We start from the raw sequence: 16,682 nt of genomic DNA, 5'->3' as shown, positions 1-16,682 counted from the left end.
GGGGGGGGGGGGGGAGAGAAAGAGGAACCTGAGGTATAGTCCCACTAACACCTTTGCAAAGGCCTGTGTGGGTCTGGGGCCAAGGAAGGTGGCATAGATGGAGTTTAAGGGACTTGAAGAGAGAATGCATGAGGGGTGGGTGAGAGATGGGGAACTGGGTTACGGTTTTGATTCTTCACTTTCTTTGGGAAAGTTATTTCACCTCTAACAGCCTCAGTTTCGTGCCTGTACAATGGGGATAATAGCAGCTGATGATTTTTGAGTTTTAAGTGTATACCAGGTATTGTGCTAGTCACTTTTAATGTCTTATCTCCTTTAATTCTCGTACTCACACTAAGAGGCAGATACAACTATCATCTCCACCGGACAGATGACCTGAGGATTAGTGCAGTCAGTCAAGCAGCTTGCTCAGTGTCGCAATGTCACTCAGCTAGGAAGTATCAGAGAAGGGACTCCCATGCAGTGGTCTCTGGATCCAAACCCTTGGTGTCAACCACTGGATGCTGTGAGGGAATTTGAATGCGTGTATGTTAAATATATGTAGGACTAGATGAGATCATGCATGCAGAGCATTTAGTGACTTGTCAAGTTTCCAGAAAAGGTTAGTTCTCATGATCGTGTGGAAGGTAGAGCAGCAGCTTTGTAGAGAAGGAGAGTGAACAGGAGAATGGTGCTCCTCCGAGAAATTGCAGGCAATTCCAGGTGGAGAGAGGAATGGGGAGCGGCCAGAGGCTTAGTTCTCGGAGAGGTATGTCCAAAACCAACAGGTTTGCTCCCACTGAAATTGTGCACAGAAAAATCTCTCAGAACTCTGAAGGGAATGCCAGTGTCTGTCTCCCAACTGTGGCTAATGGTTCAGCAGGATTCGCTGATCAGGATCTTTTGAATAATTCCCAGCATAGGTGTAAATAATGCAAGACTTCCTGGATCCCAGCTCAGCCCCCAAAGCGGACAGCCCCCTTCTCGCTGAAGAGATGTTTATTTCACAGTTATTCAAGGGTGTGGCCAACCTTCCTGAAAGTTTAAGGGCCCAGGATTTCAAATAATTCCCAGCTTTGCTTACAAACTAGTTCCTACCTTGGATATTTTATCCATTTGTGTTTGCCAGAACTGTGTCCATAACCACAGAAAATGATGGTACTAGTGGGTTATATGGCAGATGTTCTGTTTACACACAGAGGCTACACCTATCATAGTGACTTTCAGAAAGAAAAAGTGGGATTTTCTGGTAGATTTGCTTACTTTAACCTTCATTGTTGACAGAGTTTTGTATTTGAACATGAAGAGCTATCCCTGTAGTTTGGGGAGCACTTATTTTCTAGTAGTGCTGAGAGGACCCACTGTCACTGAGATCAGCTGTACCTGAGGTGCTGTGAGTCGGCCACGGCAGTCACAGGTGCTCCCATCACTGCAGGGGACAGCTTTGTCACCTAGTGGTCAAAAAGAGCCTAACGGAGGAATGGAACCCTTCATAAAGTAACAGACTGGAAAGGTGGAGAGCATTTTAAAAAGCAATTTGCTCCTCTCGTAATTTTCTGGGATTCCTCTGCTATTATTTGCTTTTAAAGAAGAGCTCTCTCGTTCATAGTAGCTGCTCCTTGTGCTTGATCCAGCCATGAAGACATAATTCTGCGTGGAGATATCACGTGGAGCTCGGGTCAAGTACTCCGCCCACTGCCCCTTTATCTGCAGAAGTGAAGAAAGAGTCCTGAGATCCTTGTTCTGAAGAAAACAGGGTATGGAGAAAGGGTGTTTGACTTGCTTGGAAGCCTGAACTACCAACCTCATGCTTTCCCAACTGGGCCCACAGCGTGGGAAGGGCTGGGTTAACTCTCCGGTGTAGAGGCTGCAGGTGCCAATGCTGACGGCCACGCAGATCCTCCACTGCAGTGCTCTTGTATCTGTTGGATTGGCAGCAGCCTTGTTCCTGATATTGCTTTAATCTGGTGAAACGTGTCTTGTTTGGCCATGGCAATATTGACCTTTTGACTGGATTATTCATTGTTTTTCATTCTATCAGTAAAGTGAACTGACTTCAGAACTGTCTGCTGTTTTCAGAGTATCAGGGAGAGAAGGACTCCTCATAAGTAGCCTCCATTCGGAGAGGCTTTCCTTGGTTTCCATCTGCTTTTTGGATGCCCTTCTGCTCTTTTTTTTTTTTTTTAATGCTTTCTAGTTTGAGTGGATTTTACACTCTTGGTAAGTTCTACTGTTTAAGGACCTAAGGACTCAAAAGCATGTATTGCACACATTTTGTTTGGCATGTTTCTTTTTCTTTTTTGAAATTTCTTGTTTTAGCAGAAAAATTCATGGCTGGAAATTTTCATGCCTGAACCTCAGCTCTATGTAAACCTTCCTCATTCATGCTATTCTTCTGCCTATGGCCACACCAGGAATTTGGCATGGCCATTTATTTGTGCCTAGTGTTGAAACGATTAGTTGAAATAACAAAAGGCCCCTGGATAAGTACAAGTTGACTAAAATGCTTTTTAAGATAAGCTAGAAGATTTAAGAAACACTGCTATAAGTAAGACATATCTTTCTTCTGGGCAGCAATCCTGATGAAACAAATTCTTCACCAGTTACGTTAACTGTTACTCTGTAATCTCTTCATTTCTTTTCTGTCCCTCCCTCCTAATAGGCAGTGTCTTTCCTAGAGGAAAAGGATCAATTCTATTTATGAAACATAAACATATGTTGAGAAAAGACCAGGTGTTTTCCATCATTAAAGCCTGGTAGAGTGGGTTTTAATGTTTGTGTCAGCTGGGTGGAAGTATCTGAAAATAAGTTGTTCCTAGACTCTTTGCTAAATCATTACATGTTGGCTTTTGAGCAGATGGTTTTGTTTGAGGTAGTAGAGGCTTCTGGTCACTTTATGGTTTTAATCTGATAACTCAGTGGCCTAGCTGTATTCGAATAGAAGTCTGTTAGCTAAAACTCCAGAAAGTATTTGCTATTTAGCCCCCCAAAGAGAACAGTCAGCTACATTTGTTGTTTTATTACTTGCCATTCCATTCACCACAGCTGAAGAACCAGGTTCAGACTCAGCAGACATCAAATGAGTAGCTTTTAAGTCAGCCTCATTCATGTCATTACCCGATCTGCACTTCATCATGTCCTTTTGAGGTCAGTATTGTCACCCCCAGTTTACAGAGAAGAAAACCAAGTGATGAACCCAAGGGAACAAAATCAAGGCCAGATCCGGTTCTAGTTCTGTTACTTCATCCAGGTCACACCTGTCTGGTCTCTTTAAGGGACTCTGTATTAACACAGAGTATCCTGGTAACTTAATCCTAGGCTTATTTATGGTGTTACGTCCTGTCAGGTGTGATCATCTTATTCTGATAGAGAAATGAGGTATCTTCTCTGTAGACCACCTTAGATTATAACTTTAAGGTGGGCCATATCCTATTTCTGGTTGCTAGGCCACTTAGGAAACTAGGTTGGGAGGATATGCGTGAACTTTGAGTTCAAGTCTCCTCTCTGCTTTTATTCAGACTGACAGTGTACACCTAGATGAGGTAACCCTCTCTGCCTCTCTCTTTTTCTTTTTCTTTTTTTTGTATTGGGGTCTCTGTCACCTAGATTGGAGTGGTAAAATTACGGCTCACCGCTGCCTAGACCTCCTACTAGACTCAAGCAAGATTTCTACCTCAGCCTCCTGAGTAGCTGAGACTACAGGCACACACTACCATGTCCAACTTTTATTATTATCATCATTATTATTAATGTTGTTATTATTAATGAGACAAGGTCTCACTTTATTGCCAGGCTGGTCTTGAACTCCTGGGCTTAAGCAGTCCTCCTCCTCAGCCTCCCAAAGTGCCGAGATTACAGGCATGAGCCACCACACCCGACCTCTACATCTCTTCTAGTGGCCCACTCAAGTTTCTTTCTGTTGCTGTTGGCCATGCTGTCCAGGATACACACCCAACACTCATGCTTCTGGAGAGCATTCAGGAAAGCCCTTGGCCAGAGCTCCAGAGGAAGGCACATGGGTAGATGGTCAGCAAGGATGGCATTTCTTCCCATGTTACCTGCCGAAGTTGTCATTCCATTCCTGAACTATTAATGTCTTCTAGGTTAGAGAATGGAATCTGTCTTTCTGATTTGATATCTCATCAGTACATTTTAAGAAACTGTCATGAGGAAGATTGATGTGGTCAGACCTGCATGTTTTGTGGTGGGTTGGCTGCCTATTTGGCTTATCTACTCTTCCTCTAAAATTCTGTGAAATACACAGACTAGCTTTTGACACTTCAACAGCTACCACTGATCTTTTTACATCCTTGGATTTCTTCTTTCTGTTGAGCTATCTCCTGTGTTCAATGACCACATTTTCTGGTAGGCCTTTCCTGAACAATGTTAATACACATAATAGGCCTTGAAAAAACATTTAGTGAATGGTTAAATTGGTCCTCTCCTTGCTTGGGTTCCAGGCTCCAAAATGTAATTATAGGCTCAGAAAGGAATAGTCAGAGTGAAATTGTGATTGTGAATACCTGAATATTCATTTCTTCTTTCTTTTCATTTATTTAACACATATTTACTGGCTACATACTATTTGTTATGCTCTGTAATTAAACATGGAGGACCATTGTGTATAGACAGAACATATGTGTATCTGAATGTATTTCATATCCAAAGAATTTTAAGGGCGTTGTTACCATTTTAGAAATTCCACCCTATAACTTACCTCCATTTGTGTCTATAACTAAGAGTTGACAGTCAATACAGAAGAACTGGGCAGGAGGTGAGTTCATATAAATTTGACTGTATTTTTTCCATGTGCTTGCCATTATGAGATTAACTATTACTGCCAGAGAAAAGGATTCTTGCATAAACTAAATTGAAATGTTGTACAAGGCATAGGCCCCTCTGGTAACTAAACTGGTAGAGGACTTAAATGGCTCTTTCCTGTCTCTCATATCTTTTCTTTCTCGTTATCTTTTGATCTTTCTCCTACTACAGAAGTATAATATATCCTTTACTGAATAACTGCAGTTTTCAAGTTTAATGGCTGTCTTTCTCCTCAGAGTCAGCCTTACAATCGCTTGGAGCTGCAGCCCCATTTACCAATGACTTTATGGTCTATCCTGAGCATTCGTGCATTCTATTACTAAATACAGCTCAACTTATCATTTCTGTTGGTTTGAAACTCTGAAAAACAGGGTTCCCAAGTTCTTTTTTCACTTGTTTTTAAAATATTCTTTTTGCACCCAGAGCAAATAGCAGCAAGTGTTTGTCTCTTGACTAAGTAAAAGTATCACTCTGGTGCTTTAACATTTATTGAATATCCAGGGACTCATTATTGCCAGAACTACTTAGAAGCAATTTTAGTTCTTGTCATTATACAACTAAGGAAAGTCCATCAATTTCAAAGTTGTCTGCCTTGAACCTGCTATTAAACTATGAGACTTGATATCCAGATTATACTCAGAACACTAAGCCTTACTACCAACTCATTAAAAGTTGTTTTCTTAAAATAGAGAATATTTTCAGTGTTTTTATTTTTTAGGGGTTCACAAATTATTGTTCCACATTTTCCTGCACTCTGATTTTTTAAAAAAATACTTGAATTCCAATTGAAACTAATCAAATGTTACTTAAACATTTGTAGTAGTAAAACTTAAGGGCCAAATTATGCTTTTATATTTTATGGGCAAAGTTTTTATTTTACTGAACACTTTACTGAATTTTCAACATAATGTATAATCAATGTGCATATTACCATTCTAGTTTGTGTTAAACATGTCAAAGATCAAAATACTTTTTGATAACCAAAGACAACTTATCTTTTTATGGAAGCCAAAGTATGGGTTACATTGCAAGTTTTGAGGTTACCTCCTGGAAAACTTCTGGTTACCTCCTGGAACTCCTCCCTTTGGGCCCACAAACACCCCTCAGGGAAAGTTATTAAAGAGCTTTCCTGGCACTTCTTGTAGTTTTTACATACACCCAATCTAAACTGCTTGGGACGTGAATGGCTCCTGGTTCAGGTTAGTTTCCCCTCCATTGTGAACCAAGTCTGGGGACTCTAATGTTTGCTGATTAAACAGTGAATACAAGTCTTTGGTTCTGTTCCAGTGGTGATCAGTGTGAATGTATGTTCTTCCTTGTCTCTGGGCATCTATGAGGTCCCCACTGGGCTATTTTCACCAACCATAAATCCTGTGCTTCTAGGATTACTGTGTCAGTATCACAGTCCCAAAAGCAGGTGACCTGTTGTGGCATGAGGAAGACAGCACTCCCAGGACGTTGGCAACACAGCCGGGAGCTTGACAGTAGAGACCTCAGTGAGGTGTCCCTCCCTCTCTTATACCCCAAGGAATGGGTCTAGGCCTCTGTCTCTAGGGGCATTTCCCCCAAGAGAGTTTTTGGTTCATTCTGATAGTTGAGGATCCAAGTAGCTCCTCTCTGCCTCAGGTTTCACCTTTTCTGAAATAGAGCATTATTATTTTGCCCGATACCTCATGAAAATATCGAAGAATTATGTAAAGAATGGCCAGAAGCACTTCGAAGGGGCCCATGCAAAATCGTCCATCTTCACTGAACTGCAGCATGCACGTTGTTAGTGAATCTCAGCTGTTAAGAACAACAGATCGGTTTCTCTAATCAGTACCTAAGTGACCCTTTAACTTGTTTTTTTAATGAATTCAGCAATCTAGTTTCCTGAGCTGTAGTTCATTTCATCCATATTGGATTAAGTTATTTTTTTCTATTATCTTTACTACTATCCTATGGAATTAAAATTATAAGGTTGCATTTTTAAATGTAGAAAGATAGGGGAAGACAAAGGAAGCAATTTTTTAGAAAACCATATATACATTCATTTTAATACAGTTAAAATAAAGGAAAATCTCTCTGGCTAATACTATAATTTTTCTATGAAGTCAGTGTAAGTTTTAAATGTGTAATCTAGAAGTATATTTAATAATAAAGTCAAGTAGTTCATATTATGGGAAAAGTATAAAATTTTGCTACCATAATTACTTAGCATGCCCTTGTGTTCATTTTATTATCTTCTGATAAAAAAAGTGATATTTATTGTAGAAAAAATAGAAAATATTTTAGAATATAGAAATCAGAAGAAAATAACTTGTAATCTTACCACTGAGACTGACCATTGTTAACATTTTATGTATTCACATATATATGGAAACATATTCATAAGATTTTTTTTCTCTGCACAGAGCACACACTTCTTTTTAATACCAATGAATGCTATTGTATGTGCTGCTTTGAATATGTATCACCATACTCTTGACTTCTGGTAACAGTGACCCTAACTTAAACAAGTTTAAACATAGTATATTGTCTAATAAAATAGGGAGTCCAGAGAGAACAGGCCACAGGTTGGTTTATTGACGCTATTAGATTCTCAAGGACCGATGTACTTTATGTTTTTTCTGTTCTGTCACCAGCATTATCAGTTTCATGCTAAGGTTGCTCCCTTCCCGACCATAAAATCACCACCATGAACATGTAGGACAAAAATGATCAAGACTCAGGCCTGGTGCTGGGAACAGGGCTGGCTTCCTCATGTTGCATGGCTGCATTGCAGAGGGGAAGGTGTGGATGCCACAACAAAATCAAAGTAACTAGGAAAGAAGACTCAGAGAATGGATGTATGGTGCATACTTTATTATCTTTATTAAATGTTGTTTTCTTCTTAAGCATTACAGCAATTATCAGAATTTAAAATTAAGATGAATGGCTTTCAATATTTTATTTTCATTAAAAAAAATCAGTTTCACTTGAGAAATGTTCTGTTCAGAAAGATTCGGACAGGAAAAAAGACTACGTCTCTATGGAATTGACCTTCACGTTCTCCAAAGACAGCATTTTTGTGGTGCTTGTTTGGCAACAAATAAGTTTTTCTTGATGAATTTTTGACTTAAACTTACATAGAAATTAAAAGCTAAAAGAAAAAGACAAGCTTAAAAACAAAAAGTATAATAGATGCAAACTTTAATACTTTTATTCTTTATGTGCTTTTTTATTTTCAATGCCCTTGAAACAATGTCATAAATAATGTAGAGAATTCATAAGCATTTTAAAAGGATAAGTTTGAGAAATAATAGGCATATTTGAAATTACTATATTAAAAATCAGATGTTAAAGAAAAAATTATATATTCAGTTTTTAAATTGTACTATTAAATGTGTAACTTTATGTGTAGTAAATATTCATATATAATTTTAGCTGCCAGTGTAACATATACTAAAATAAAATGGAATGATTTCTATAGTTCTATAAAAGAATCTATAAAGGAGTCATAAATAATTATAATAAAACTCTTTTGAACTATTTTTATGGGGACTAAAAATTGAAAATTTCCTAGTAGGGAAATTTTCATAAATGAGACATGAAGTAAGTTAGTCATAGAGACCTCAAACAGTAATATATCCTATGGGAACCCTGAATAAGCAGTAACTTCTTAAGATAATTTTATATAATATATAAAAATCAAGAGTTTTTGAAAAAGCTATCCAAAAGGTAGCAGGAAGTAAAAGATTACACTTGTGTTTTTAATGTTACCCAAATAAAGATTTTAGATTTTCTAAATCCGGAAGGGCTCTGACTATATAGGATTAAAAAACAAACTCAACTATTTCCTTAGAGTAACTTAACTGGTGGGTAACACAATTCAGTCTAGAGTCCCAAATATTTTTAGTGTTTTGGAAATAAGAGCACAGACTAATCGTATTTTGGTGCTCAAAATGCATCTTTCCTTCCATGCCCAGTTCACCCACCAGCAAATAGTTTACTCATATTTGTTTTTTTGTGTTTTTTTTTGAGTTGTAGTCACCCAGACCGGAGTGCCGTGGCACACTAACGGCCACCACAGCTTCGACCTACCGGGCTCCAGTGATCCTTCCACCTCAGCCTTCCAAGTAGCCAGAACTGCAGGCATGCTCTACCACACCCGGCTAATTTTTTTTATTTATTGTAGAGACAAGGTCTCGCCAAGTTGCCTGGGATAGTCTTGAACCCATGGACTCAGGCAATCCACTCACCTCAGCCTCCCAAAGTACTGGGATTACAGTCTGAACCACCTAGCATGGCCACATTTATATATTTTTAAAAAACAAATTCTACCTTCCTGCCTTCCTCTTTAACTAGCAGAAAGAATACAGAATCATAACATGAGTAAAGGACACTATAGGACAGTCATTTCAATTAAAAGTTGCCTGGATTTATGAAAGTTAAGTCTTTATTATTTTACTTCTCTTTAAAAAAAAAGTAGTACAATGAGGGTCTTCTTGTGGTATGACTGAGTATTAATGTACTCAGTCCTACCATGACTGAGGCCCTCCAAGTCATACCAAGTCATACCAAGATCTAGGCCCACCAAGTCATACCGTGACTGAGACCCTTCAAATCATACCAAGTCATACCAAGACCTAGGCCCTCCTCTGGTATTATGTTCTTGTGTTACCTGGGACAAACAACTTAACATCTGTGAGCCTCATTGGCTCAAAGAAAGGGTGAGTGGATCAAATGCATCTCAGAGATTCCTTTCACACTAGAATTGGGATATATGGGAAAGATCTGGTCATGATCAAGTATATTACTTACTTGTTACTTTGCACTAATGGGACATGAGGTGACAGCACAAGGAAGAAATGTAACCTGAAGTTAATTATGGGAGAATTTAAGTTGAAGGGGGTGAGCAATATGCCCAGTGGCAACTTTCCTTCTACCCACCAGTGTAGTAATAGATACACAAAGGCTCTAATGAGGTTCCTCTAAGTTGGAGAAAATCACAACAAATTCTTTTGCCCTGGTTTGAGGTTTTGGTGGCCTGCTTTCTATTTGAAAATTTTGTGGCCATTGTGTGATCAAATACCCCTGCCTGAAAGAAAGGGGACAACTCCTCTGGGATTTCTTCTAACTGGTCTTGTTAGGAATTCTCAAAACTCTGAGTTGTAACAAACTCTGGACATATATATTCCAGAACATTGTCTTGCTCACAGTCAAGGGCTAGTACAAATATATAGCACCTGGGACACTCAGACACTTGTGGCTGGAGTGTTTGTCAGTCATGTCAGAGGATGCTCAGCCATCATCATGTTCTTAAAGTCTGTCTGTGTATTGTTTTTGTTCTTTCAACTCTTTTTTTAAAAAGCTGTAGATATTCCTTTATAATTGGCATAATATAAATTAATTTTGTCTTAAAAGTAAGAAGTTCCCTGGAGTAGCTTTGACACTGTTTTCTACTTTTCTGAAACAGAGCCATCACATTGGAGAATCAGCTGGTGATCCTTGCAACAATAGCTAGTGATGCCGGGGCTTACTGTGTGCAGGCTGTCAATGAGAAGAACGGAGAAAACAAGACAAGCCCATTCATTTATTTGAGCATAGCAAGTGAGTTTTGAATTCCCAAATGATAATTCTGAAAGCAATAAAATCTTGCTTTAATTAATAACCACTGTCCGACGGGACATTTTGCAATAAATCTTATCTCTCTAGTATGGTGGTTATGATTTAATATTGATCCAGTGCCAATAGTTTGGAGAGATTTACAGATGTTGCTTTCTTTGAACTTATATGCACAAAGTATGACTCTGATATTTCTGAATGCAAGATCTTATTTGTTTTGTGAATTTTTAAAAATGTGCTTTTGTACACTGTCAGTGTACATTGTTTTTAACAACAAAAATTCTTATGATTTGTATGAATTGTATCCATGAACCTAATTTGAGACTAGATTAGGCACAGGTTATGTATACTTTTAACCTAATGAAAATCCTTGAGAATGTTTTGTTAAAATTAGCAATATTTAAGCATAATCAGTTGATAATTTTTTCCACCTGATTTAACTAAAAGCCTGAATCATGAAGAAAATACACACAAATCACAGTTATATGCAAAAAAACTGGGATTATTTTTTGGAAGGCAGGCCCCTTGAGGTACAGGCTTCCCCACGAGGTTCTAGGAACCATCAGCATTGTGTACCAGCTAGTGTTGTTGTGATAGACTGCATGTGGCTTCAGTTAATTTTTTTTTGGAGAGTCAACACATTTGCCCATTCCATAATGGATGGTTTACGAGTATACCTGCCCATACCACACTGAGTGTTCAGCAGTTTTTGACCAAAAAAGGTTTGACCCTGGTGCCCTAACCTCCCTATTCACTCAGTCTTGCCCTGAGTGACTTTTTTGTTTCCCCGATGAAAAAAATCCTCAAAGGGAAACATTTTGCAATGTGGAAGAGATGAAACAAAAAACAGTAGAAGCACTAAAAAGCATCAAAATTGATGAATTCAAACACTGTTTTGAGCAGTGGAAAAAGCATCTCAGTAGGTGCATTGCATCAAATGGAGGGTACTGTGAAGGTCACTGAAGTTTTAACATATAAGAGTAAGTATACAGCTTTTTGTAAGTAAATTCCGGGTTTTTGGGGGTCCCTCCTCATACATTTTACTTAAGGGAATTTTAGTTTGAGAAAACTTGGTTTAAATGTTTGGCTTTTGAAATTCTACCAGCAAGAATTAATTGATAAAAAAGAGAAAATAACCAAAAGCAAGATCTCTGAACTAAACTAGATTCAAACATGCATATCAGAGGGCACGTCACCAAATGTTTACAGTGTGAAGTTTCATGATACAAAATAAAGTTATTGTGCTGTTGAAAAAATACAGTTGGAAATAGACATGGCAGATAGTACATTTCAAAATATTATGATCATGTGATATAAGAGTGAATTATATTGGTTTGTCTATGTAGTAAAGGATTTCATTTTTTAAAAAAAAATCACCTTGAAGGGATAGTTTTCCCCTTTAGGTGATTTGAAAAGTGCAAGAGGGGACCCAAAAGAAACCAAATTTATTTATAAAAAGTTATGTCTTTATTCTTACATGTTTAAACTTCAGTCGCCTTCAAAATACTCTCTGCTTGATGTAATACACCTATTGAGACACTTTCCATTGTTCAAAACAGTTTTAAACTTGTCAATCCTGATGCCTTTTAGTGAGTGCCCTTCCCCCCCCCGCCAGCTCTTCCACATCATTTCCCTTTGAGGACTTTTTTCATCCAAGGAAACAAAAGTTGCTTGAGATGAGATCCAGTGAATAGGGAGCATGGGGAATGGGGGAATGCCATTTTCAGTCAAAAACTACTGAACACTCAGCATGGTGTAGACAGGTGTGCTCATAAATCACCCATCACGAAATGTACAAACCTATTGAAAAAAATCTCCAAAACAAAAAAAATTCACTGAAGCTGAACACAACCTCTCACAACAAGCCTAGCTGGTACACTGATGCCAGTGGGTTCCTAGAACATTTGCCTAGTAGAAGCCTGTACTACAAGGGGCCCACCCTCTAAAAAATAATTCTGGTTTCTTTGGGTCCCTCCTCGTACATGGGACAGGGTGATATTGTTTGCCTCATGTGGTCCTTGAGGGATACTATTGCTTTAGGCCCAATAGAATTTACCAGATTAATTTTTGTAGCAAACACTGGATGCAGGAGTCTGCGGAAATTAACTGAGAGAGCTCTCACGCGTCCACTGAGTCCACTGAGTTCCTAGTAATTGATTCTAAGTGATCATACTGTGCTGTCATCCTACCATTAGCACCTTAATTTGAGGAATTGAATCCTGTTCCCCAGACCACAGACTGGATGCAGATTTGGATTAGCAGGGCCTTTGTAATACTTTGAAGATTATGCACATTGATTAGGTGTGGGGTTCACAAAATCTAGTGCATGATATCCTGTTATTTAAAGGACTATATGAATCAAGAATTATAGTAGAAATGAATATGATTTATCAAGATTTTTTTCAGTGGTGGTGATAAAGGATGGAAATTATATTATCAAATAGATTGTGATTATTTTAATGATCTCCAAGTTTTTCAAGTAAAATCACTTGTTCTCTTTAGCAAATCTGATTTGGTGTTCAATTGTAATATAAATACCAGAATAATGACAGGTCAAAGTAGGTGGAATTCTGGGTTAGAAACAAGGAAGTTAGCCTTCTTCTATGCTAACAGTATAACCATAAAGATTCTGGTTAATTTCACAAAAATTATAAAATAGTCAGCACCTAGTAGTTTCCTACATGCCTATTCTATAAAGGCCGGTAGAAAATAAAATTAATGTAGTGAATTTGCAAATTGCCACACTAATGTAATACTATGGTATTAGATAATTGGAATATGTAAAGTTTTTTCAATAATTTCAGTTTCTACACTGACCAAAAGGTATATTGAAAACTACTCATACATATTATAATTAACTGGCTTGCATTTTGTTCTTTTATATATTTTTAACTTTTCTTTGGCACCAGGTAAAATGTATAAAAGGTGAGCTATAAGGAGGTTGATGATATGGACTTATGTTAAATCAGAGAAAACCTGCATTTTGTTCCTCTATGCATTCGTTGTTTTTTATCAGGACCAAGTAAAATGTGAGAAGTAAGGAGGCTGAGGAAACTGCCTTAGTTTAATTCTTAGGAGAACCTTCCTGTTGACATATTGGATTTAGCTAAATGTTAAGTAGCACCCAATTTATGCATTTTTTTTTTTTTTTACTAAAGTTCCATTTTGAAAACCTCTAAAGATCAGAAGTCTTGATAAATCTGCAGAAAGCCACAGAATGGTATGTTTAAATTTTGCTCCTTTCTGGACTGCAGTGAGTGCTCTAAGCAATGGAAACTGCAATTCAGGACATGGCTATCCCACATCTTGCGAGGCCATGAAATATCGTAGGATACATCACCTTACTAGATTTATTATGAAATTAAATATTCTCAAGACCTATTCATACTAGTAGCAAGATATAGTATGTTTTGCAGACTTAGACATCTTTTTTTTTTTCTGATATAGGCTTTTGTAAAAAGACCAAACAAGATTGATGAAAATTTTTAAAAACTTGCCAGCCAGCATTTCAGAAAAATCAAAAGATATTACAGCCAATTATCATTTAACGAAGATAAATATTTCCTTGGTGTCAGGAGAATAAAGCAGGAACGTTTATGTAGTGAACATAATCGGGATAGTAGGGTACTGGAAATTAAATTCCTGGTGGATTGTACTGTAATTAATTTTAAACTGGAGAGTGTCATGCAGCCCCACCTCCTGTTTCCCATCACAATAATAAACTGTTCTTTCTGCAGGGGCAGCACAGTGTCGGAGTGCAGTAGCAACCAGGGATAGCCTTGTCCTAAAACACCTAAATAAGTGATATGCTATCACCTGGCTAACAGGAGAAAATAACACATTTTTACAAACAACCATGTACTTGAGAGTTCAAAAACCTCACCACCTTTTCAGCTGCTAAATATTTTGGCTACACTTGAAGCTTATGGGAAGCAAAAGATAAAGAGGGTTTAGATAAAAATAAATGTTTTTAAAAAGCATGACTGTTAGAAGTGAAATGCAGTCCCATAATGGTACTGCCTGCTGTTTTGTGCATGTTTAGTAGATGGTATTATTATCTTTTAACATTTCTCCCTTTTGTGTGGTTCAGAAGATCAATTCCAGCATGTTCCGCACAGATATTTCTGTCGGGCAGGAGAGGACTTCTCTGAACTATCCACCTTCCTGCTCCTGATGAAAGCTTGCTGCCATCTTAGGGGTGGAATCACTTTGAAGTTTTAATGTGATGTGAAGCCAGCAGATGTTAAGGACATAGGTGGGACTGTTGAAGCATCCTGCATGAATTTTTCATAGCCGACTCCCACAGCTCAGGTGCACACCAGAAAAAGAATGGGCTGAGCTTGCCTAAGAGCAGACATTTCTATTCTGAGGTCAAACCCAGGCAAGCTTTATAAATCTGTCAGCCTGTTTTTGGCTTTTGCTTTGAGAATTTTACATTGAGTTAACTTTTGTGGATCAGACCTTCCAAACCAAGTTAATGTAGAAATAAGAGTTTCTTTTTTTTTTTTTTTAAAGCATAGAGTTAGGAGATGAGAATTTTGTACAGTGATTAATCAATCATTGTTCAAATTCCATTGTACACACCTTAGACACATCATCAGTCCTGATCCAATATTCAAAATGTCCAGTGTAATGAGATTCTCTACTAGGGATGAAGTTTAGATTAAAAAAGAAATGACTGCCTCTCTCCTTCCTGTTTTTTTCACCTCTTTCATTTTAATGTCTCCTCTTCAAACAACATTTGCAGATAGGATATCATTTCAGCTGATCCTCCTTCAGGCTGACAAACCCTGGCTTTTAATTCTGAAGACCACTTAACATTCTTTTGTCCTCTATAATGGTAATTTAACTGCAGACCTCACATAGGTTTAGTAGTTGAAAGTGGATTCCTGAGAATAATGTCTACGAACAGTCATCCAAAAGGACTGCCCTGTAAAACACTGCTTTTGTGTGCCCAGATAAAATTCTATCCTATTTTTCTTGAGCCTTTAACATTAAAGGGAGAGAGGGGAACTGGCATAAGCCTTTCACATGGACTCTGATGTTGGTGGAATTCCTAAAACAATAGGAAGTTAGAAATATTACTATAAACTAATGTGGGTACTGTCCCTACATCACAAATGAATATTTAGAATTAGTGACAGCTTTATAGTTGTATGAGACTTTACTGCTTGAATTTTCAGAAACACAAATAGGAAGTGAATTTTATAGTAAAGTCATGAGTTTAATAATTTAGCTATGTGTTGAACCTGCTAAATAGTATGAAGTGTAAGACATGTGTTGGTCCTAGCCTCCTGAGCTGATATTGGACAGAAACAAGTCTGGGCTGTGATCTCTAAGGCTTTTTTAAATAATACCCCATGAGTCAATAGGCCTTGAACATGTACCTCAACATATGATATTTTGTTACCTATAATTATAAGCATTAACCATCATATGAAAGAGATAAAGGTGAAATAAACAGTATTTTAAGCATCTTGCTAATCATGAAAGTTTCATTCCATCTTTGGTTGATGTCTCTTGGCACAATATGCACTTTGTGAATGGAAATTCATATACTTGGTCTTCTTGATAATATTTAGTTTTAAATTCTTATGACATCCAGTAGCAGAGAATCGCTTTTCCTGGTGATATGGCTCATACTAACCTCACAAGTGACAGCACTGCTGTTTGTGCTGGCGTTATAAATGACTCAGATGTGTGGTTTCTTCCTAGGAATACTTCTGTATTCAGTTATTCACTCTGTGAGAGTTAGTTTAGATAAAACTAAATACACGAATATATAAATCCACCTCTCCTGCCAAAGGTGAAACCATAGCCCATTGGAAAGTTCTGGAAGCAGGCACACATTTGAGGGCATCCTGCCCACTTTGAAAATGAGAAATTTCAGATCGCTCCTTGGGATATCTTGCATACATAGTATCACCCAGGGCCATCCAAGACTCAGCCTGCAAAATAAACCTTACTTTTCTTCTTATGGTTTCGGTTAAAAATAAATAAATAAATAAAATGTCAGTTCTAATACTTTGTTTCTGAACCCCAAATGTATGTACAGATAGAGTAGTGAATGAGGTTTGGAATCAGGAATGCAGGCTGGGCTCAGTGGCTCAGCCTGTAATCCCAGCGCTTTGGGAGGCCGAGGTGAGTGGATTGCCTGAGCCTGCGGGTTTGAGACCCACCTGGGCAGGCGAGACCTCATCTCTACAATAAATCAAAAATTAGCTGGATGTGGCAGTACACCCTTGTAGTTCCAGCTACTTGGAAGACTGAGGTGGAAGGATCACCGGAGCCCAGCA

At 38.0% G+C, this 16,682-nt stretch overlaps 1 protein-coding gene across 1 annotated transcript in view; it reads left to right on the top strand.

The window, feature by feature from the left end:
• SDK1 (sidekick cell adhesion molecule 1) overlaps positions 1-16,682 on the top strand; it is a 619,404-nt gene that overhangs the window by 197,666 nt on the left and 405,056 nt on the right. The window contains exon 4 of the mRNA XM_008068469.1: positions 10,238-10,371. Within this exon, the coding sequence (XP_008066660.1) occupies positions 10,238-10,371 (134 nt within the window). The remainder of the gene's footprint in view (positions 1-10,237; positions 10,372-16,682) is intronic.

Source organism: Carlito syrichta, unplaced genomic scaffold (genome assembly GCF_000164805.1).
Source record: "Carlito syrichta isolate Samal-C Ts95f unplaced genomic scaffold, Tarsius_syrichta-2.0.1 Scaffold311002, whole genome shotgun sequence".
Classification (NCBI taxonomy): domain Eukaryota; kingdom Metazoa; phylum Chordata; class Mammalia; order Primates; family Tarsiidae; genus Carlito; species Carlito syrichta.
The sequence above is the reverse complement of the archived record's forward strand: the minus strand, read 5'-3'. Positions and strand labels throughout refer to the sequence as shown.